General features: G+C 46.0%; 1 protein-coding gene across 1 annotated transcript; it reads right to left on the reverse strand.

The window, feature by feature from the left end:
- Positions 1-4,610: 4,610 nt before the first annotated feature.
- On the reverse strand, positions 4,611-5,796 carry LOC115321224. Its single transcript, XM_040209050.1, is given in 2 exon segments — positions 4,611-5,675; positions 5,782-5,796. Coding segments are annotated over 2 exon segments (1,080 nt in total).
- Positions 5,797-7,391: the final 1,595 nt, after the last annotated feature.

Genomic DNA, 7,391 nt, shown 5'->3' on the forward strand with positions numbered 1-7,391 from the left:
GAAGGCAAGACTAAAAGAAATAGTCTCATTTTTGGCCTCGCAATTTCACCGCGACAAAGAAGCTTCTGAATCAGTGGCGGCCTTTGCGAGTATACTTGGGTCAGACTCGGACCAGTACGCCTCTGCAAAGTCATGAGCATTCCAACCCGATATCGTTTTATGACCCCTTTGAACTTCACGGGGTGCAAAATAAAAGCAGTGAAGGGTTACTGTTAACAAGTGAAAACTAAAATTGTCGAATTAGCACACACGAACAGAGGAGACGATTTCTGAGGAATACCATCAGCCTTTCCACTCCGGTGGAGAAGGAAGACCAGCGAAGCTGTACTATGGTGGAAATGAAGTAACTGCCTGCCGCAAGTCGGCAAGCCAGAGTGGAAAGGCTGGAAAGGTTGCCGCCATCTATGCGCGACGGCGGCTACCAGATAACCGGCAAGCCGGTTGTCTGGTTGCTGTCGTCACTTATAGATGTCGGTAGCTGTCCAGAGTTTAGTGTCGTCATTTGTTTGATGACCTACACGATAGTGGGGCAACTATCCCTTAATGGCTCCGCTGTAAAAAGAAGTGTGTGTGTGTGTGTGTGTGTGCGTGTGTGTGTGTGTGTGTGTGTGTGTGTGTGTGTGTGTGTGTGCGCGCGCGTGCGTGTGTGTGGGGGAGAGGGGGGTTAATTTAAAAACCTACTGTGTTGTAAAGGTTCCTCTTCCCCGCATCTTTGGCGCAGACCAAAAAGCTCTAGCCCGGAAACTACTTTGTGTGCAAAAGGCTCTTGCCAAATAGCACGTTTTTGTCTTTCCAGACGCTCGCGCCGTTCCTCACGACGATCCACTTAGAATAGTAATACGTGATATTAAAACACTTGGCTTTCACTGAGCTTGAACGTTATGCAGCATGCATTTTGCGCCATCGAATTCGATTTTCTCAGCAGGAAGAAATCGCAATGACTACCAGCCTATAGTGTGATGACGTCACTTGCACACCATGCTAAACAGTTAAGCTTTCTGGTGAAATGTAATGTTTGCAAAACTAGCAATACATGTCCTAATTGTAAACTTGTGCAATTTTTATAGCAGTCTCGCGATGATATATGGCAGCCTAGAGAAATGTTAGCGCGCGTGGCTATTCAAGCATAGGGTTCTAAAGTGAGGGCCAAAACAAGTGCAGGTAAAACCGAATATAACATTAGCCTCCCGAGGCACTATTTGGCGAAGTTTCGAGCTCATGGAAGCTAATAAAATGTGACTTTTACTAAGATTTTAAGAATCTTTGTCTGTCCTTCGCCCTATTTATATAAAATTATAAATTTCATTGCGTCCATTTTTACGCATATCTTTTTGCAGGAGGGCATTAAGTAAGGGATTGTTTAGAAAAATTACATTAATTATCTCTCTATTTTTGAACATTTCATGTATTTGACTTCCAATCTTTTATGTGAGCACAGAGCCCTTTTTGGCGTACCCTGCAACCCGATGTTTCACACTGCCAATCAGCAAACAGAAAAACACTTTTGTGCAGACTCTACAGCTCGCGTAGTTTCGAGTATCGTCCTTCCGCGTCGGTCTCAAGCGGTTATGGGAACTTTATAAAGTAAAATCTATTGATCGTTATAAAAATATATTTAATTACTAACGGAATATTTGACAACATAAATAAGTGGCCGACCACCCTAAAGCAATGCCCCCCAAATGATCTGAAAATTGTTCTGCCAATCTTTTCCGTCGTTTCTATCCTCGACAGCCACTTTGTAAGTTATATGGGACAGCCTTACACACATTCCTGATTTTGAAGCAAACTTAAATAACTATGTGTTCCTCACACATATAACATCTCAAGCATATAGAAGTCTGTTATTGCTCTTTTATGTGGGGAACATTACTTTTATGTGTCTGTGGGCTGGACAAAAACAAAGTAAACAAGGGCGCGCGGCAAAACTATGACGATTACGCACGCAAACCGTCAGAAAGTGTACAATTAAGTAGCTGCCATGTCGAGTAGACTGTGAAATACTATTTCGTTTTACTTAACAAAAAAAAATCTTGGAGGACGCTTAAGCTTCGCCTTTAAAAGTGGAACGCGATAGCCTTAACAGGTCTCGTTTGCATCGCACTCTCATTTGCCACGAAAGCGTGACTCGCGTGGCCTAGTCAAAAGCGTCTGACTCGCAACCGAAAGGGTCGTTGGTTCATATCCCAACTAAAATTCTTAATTTTTTTCTTTAAGGAAAAAGAATTACTTTAAAAAGTAAAATCATTTGAAACATACGGCGAACTTTAATTCGCGTTACATGTCATGTTTTAATCACTCTCCTTACACGCGTGATGTTACGTTTCACATGAGCATTGTGGGTTGTTTGAAATCCTTGCGTGAGGGCATGTAGCTCTGACGTTATCACCCTATCGACCAACCAAGATTTTCTAGTCACGCCACCGACATCGGCTTTACTGCGACATGAGCTCCTTAACACTGCCGCGTTAAAGTCATCAATTAGCAAGGGTGATGCTCATTCGCAAATTAAATTGAGCGGCATCTTGTCAAGAACAAACCTCAACAGCCAGGCTATGCCAGCTTCTCCTGTAAAAGAAAATGTTCATTTGGACAATGGCTATTTTGGGCCAGATTAGATGGGAATGCGAAGGTGCGTATAGATTAGGGTGAACAATTGCGATTGCTCCTTGCTGCATGATTAGTCGCATGCATACGGTACTGAGTGTAAACAATGTTTGGTTAGAACAACAAGCAGTTTGATTGCCGCTCGGTGTTCCTATAAAAAATTGTCCGAAAGGAATTATTCTAAAACTGTTCTGACATTTTGAAAATTTCATTGCTTTTAGCTAAGTTGTGTCGTCATATTATACATATATATTGTGAAGCGTATTTCGTAAACAATATATGGTAATATATATGACCACGAGGTGCTCATTTTATAATTTTATGTGAAATATTTAATTCCTTGGTTCAAAGACACAATCACAATTCCACTTTTCATACTGCGACATAAAATTGTAACAATCACGGGTATTTTAGGCGACCTACCACACTTCGCGACAATATTTTATACCGTGTAAATAAATCCGCTTGAACTTTAGAATTTTACTTAAACACGAAAAAAGAACAAAAAAATGCAGTATAGTTCTAAATTTCAAGCCGATCTATTTCCAGATGTACCAACAAGCTCACCTCTTCACTCTTGTACTTAAGCATTTTGATTCAGGTAAAATATGTGTTACTGGTAAACAAAGGGATGTCGAGTCGTATGAACACGACGTTATGTTCGTTAATGTAGATTTTCTTCTACTCTTGCGTCAAAATTAAATAACTGAATTTTATATTTTGGTACCTAAAACAAAAGTAAATTGCACGGACGATCGAAGAAGCTCAAGAGTTTATCGTTTTACGGCGTAAATAGTGTATATGGCCAGAACAACGCGGAAAATATATTCTCAGTTTAGCGGTTCAAACCGGTTCGAACCGGTTCGAACCGGTTTGAACCGTTATTTTTGGCTCCCCGGAACTGAACCGGAACCGAACCGAAAGCCGTGAACCCGAACCGGAACCGAACCGATAAAAATTTCGGTTCGACACTCTGGTTGCTGTGTAGTTGTGGTCGTTCGCAGTGTTAACAGACTGGTCTTTTTTTTTTTTAAACAAGCTGCTAGAAATCTCGATAGGTGGCGCAAGTTACCGCCCGATTCTAAATAGTTTGCTCAAGTTATTTATCCATGTAAGTTCGGCATTCGTTTTTTTTTTTTTTTTTTTTTTTTGTCTAGCGGCTTGTTGAAGCTACCGACGCCGCCGACAACGCACGTACGTACCTTTGCAAGTAGCTACGTCCGCCGCTTGGAGACTTTACTGTGTATAAAAGACATCGAACGAGAACTAACGCGCCCTGTGTGCTTTCAATTCGGCTGAAAGGCGCGCGGCTCGCTGGGCTCGTCTCTCGCCTGTTCTCGGCCGCTGACCGCCATGTTTCATAAGGAACACGCTCGAAACGGTTTTGCGGAAGGCAGACACGGTGTAGCGTGTTACGTTTACACAGCACCTCATGTGTAGACGAAAAACACAGATGGCCTCGTGTAAAACGAACACGTTTCGACGTGTCCGCTATGGGACAACGGTTTACACGTCTGGGCGTGTTATTTTTGCTAACAGTGTATAGTTTGGTAACCTGAGCACATCATGTTCACTCGTGCTCCAAGTCTCAGTTAACATAATGGCAGAAAGTTTAAATGAAAATTCAGTAAAGAATTCTTCCAAACAAATTACCTTGTTCTTTACAGACCTCGTATTTAAATTAATACATTTCAAAAAACCAGGTGGGAGCCCAGACACAAGCTGGTCAACAACACTTTGCAAATAATAGCTGTGGTCGTCGTTCATAGCACATTATTTTCTAAAAAGTTAATCTGCAGCGTACTTGCGTTTTCTCCCCCTTACCACCCCCCCCCCCCCCCAAGAAAAAAAAAAGCGTTGCATTCTTGAAAGGTTTCAGAGGAGGCATTGAGAGAAGATTCCTACCTCAAATAACGGCGGCGCTAATCAGTCAAGTTGGCGCCGAAACGGCTCCCGGAATGCTCTCCTAATCCCCGTTCACGGGGACGGCGTTCTCCGATGATTCACCCCTTACCCCCGGAATGTGCATCTAGCGGGGGAAACTGCTCGGCCGTTTTTGGCTTTTGCCGCGCACTTTGGCGTGTGGCCTTGCTTGTCCCCTTGGAACTTGCCCCTTGTTCTGGAGGGCGCGTTTTCCCCGGAGCGGCTGCCGGCGCTGGAGGGTTGGCCAGCCGCTGCTGTGGGGCTGCGTCCTTTGGGGCGCGTGCAACGTCCATGGCCTGTTCTTCCTCTACGGGCTCCGATTCCTCTTCACTGCTTTCTTTGGGTGTTGCCGCCTCCGTTTGGTTAGAGACGGGTGCATCCGCTCGTCCCACCTCGTCCGTGCCGTTCGATCCGCTTCCGGTACATTCCCCGTCATCCAGGAGGTCGCTTTCTAGCGGCATGCTCGCCTGGCACTTGGTCTTGGCGGCGTACTTGGGCGCACACTCCGATTCCAAGTGGCCGTAACTTCTGCAATGACGGCACCACGACGCCCGGCATTGCCTTCCCATGCGCCCCAGTTGGCCGCAGCGGAGACACATCGGCGGTCAGCCTCAGACATATAAAAGGATAGGATATCCAGCCACTTTCCCCTGATGTGGTAGGTCTTCCTTTCCTTTCCCCTCCTTGATCGTGATTGTGACAAAGCTTGTTGACGTTTCGACTTCGTATTCTCTACTTGGAGATTTCCATTTTTCCCTGCAAATTCTCGTCACGTTTCCATACTCCACGAGTGCCTTGCACACATCTTCATCGGTTACGAACGTGGGGAGCCAGTTGACTCGTACCACAGCTTCTTTTAAGCTGCGGTCAATAACAATGCATCGTTTTCCTTTCACCGTAATGTCCTTCAGAGCGACGAGGCGTTCCTTATTGTCAGTGGAGTCCAGCGTGCAGACCCACACGTGGTTGAACTCGAAAGCTCCCAGTCCAACCGCGTGCTTCATGCCGACAGTTTCCCCAAGCGCTTCGGCGAAGTCCTGCGTGCGATAGGGCCTACCTTGAGGGTCTCCGTGTAGAAACACCGTCTCCGCCAGCCTCTTTCCACCCGGTAGCATAGGCATGATCATTCGGTAGTCCGCGGAGGCCTGGTCGGCCGCCGTGGCAGGGCAGCCACTCCGTTGAACATCGCTCCTGTCCCGGGGAAGACGGAAGCGCACGTCCGTTCCCCTCGCGCGCTGCAGGTTGTCTAACCCATGATTCTACCATTTAGAATCTTTAAAAAAAATGCAGCCTCACTCTTTATAGCTCCAGAGATACCACCCCACATATCAACGATCATTAAATGCAATGCAACTCGGAAATAGAAGATTAACTGCAAATTGTTGCACGTCCTCATCATTTATTGCAGCCATATTTTTTTTTCATCAAGAGTAGATCGTATCAGTCGGTCAATCATTTATTTGTTCTAATTATCTGGTCAGTGTGACTTGTATTTGTGTTTGTCTCTTGCCCGACCAAGCAGCTGTGTTGCAAAATGTTGACAACGATTCATTTCTGTCTTTTCAATAGACTTCCTATTGAAAAAAAAAAAAAAAAACATTTGGCGCCTATATGAAAATAAACGGGTCCATACCGGTAGCAGTTTAACCGTACCGGTCACCAGTTTGTCAAAGGGGTCGCCCGTATGGCTCAAAGGGGTCCCAAGTAGAAGCCATAACGGTCACCTATTTGGACAAACAGGTCACTCCTCTGGCAAACGGGTCTCTCGTCTCGGCAAATCCGTCGCTCGTCTGGGCGAATGGGCGACTCGTTTGGGCAAAGCTGTCGCACGTTTGCTCAACCCGGTGACCATGTTGCAAACTGTACCGGTTTAATCAAACGGCTCTCCGGAGCCCGTTTGATACTGAACGTACAGAACAGCGGCGTGGGCACGCCTAGCGTTTCAGCCGTGGCAGCCAATGTTTCCGGAAGGCTGGGAGCGCGGGTTCATCGATTTCAGATCGTCCGCGTAATGCAAGTAATTATATTTATATTTCAATTGCGCTGATGTTCGCTTATACTGCAATTAAAACTAACACTTTTTTGCTGTTGTTTTACGTAAACGCGCGACGTTGGTGAGCCGATATTTTTGATAGAACTTTAAAACTTTGTCCATCTTGGTTGCCTCAATTTACTTATCCAGCTCGAATCTCTCTCGCAGAAGACACGACCGCGTGAAAGAATGTACAAATACTTTACTGGGGGAATACATTCCACTCCTCTCAAATACAATAGCTTCGGCGCGGACAGGTTTTCTGGCTTGGCGAGAGTCATATATATATATACATATATACGCGTATAAATAAAAAACACAACGAACACCTTATGTGCGAGCGAAGGCAAAGCTGGAAGCGCGAGCACAAAAGCTCCGTGCGTTCAGGTTTTGCTCGAGCGCGCGAGTTGGGGAGAAACGCAAAAAGCGCTGGTCCCGTGCTTTTAGCTTTGGCTTCGCTCGCAGATATGGAGGTGAAACGAAGTGTAGCTCAGTGCTGCGCCAAATACTGTGCTGCGCTGTGCCGCCATAACCTTCCCAATCGACGCACCTTGCGGAGACGACACCGCCGCGGCCGCCGCGAACGGCTCTGGCCGCGAAGATCCACGTGCACATGCGCGTGGACTGACGCGGACCTCCACACCGTCAGGCCTGGATTGGGAGCTGTAGGCGTTCTGTCTAATGCAAATGAGCGGAGTGGAATGTATTCCCCCTAGTAAAGTATTTTGAATGTGCGTCTAGACTCCGTTTCACTTTAATTCAAGAAGCAGCGAAGGTAGCAGGCGTACACGCGGCTGCATGAACATCGAGCATTGCGAGAGGACGCCCG

Source organism: Ixodes scapularis, unplaced genomic scaffold, assembly GCF_016920785.2.
Source record: "Ixodes scapularis isolate PalLabHiFi unplaced genomic scaffold, ASM1692078v2 PGA_scaffold6__148_contigs__length_123643588, whole genome shotgun sequence".
Taxonomy (NCBI): Eukaryota; Metazoa; Arthropoda; class Arachnida; order Ixodida; family Ixodidae; genus Ixodes; species Ixodes scapularis.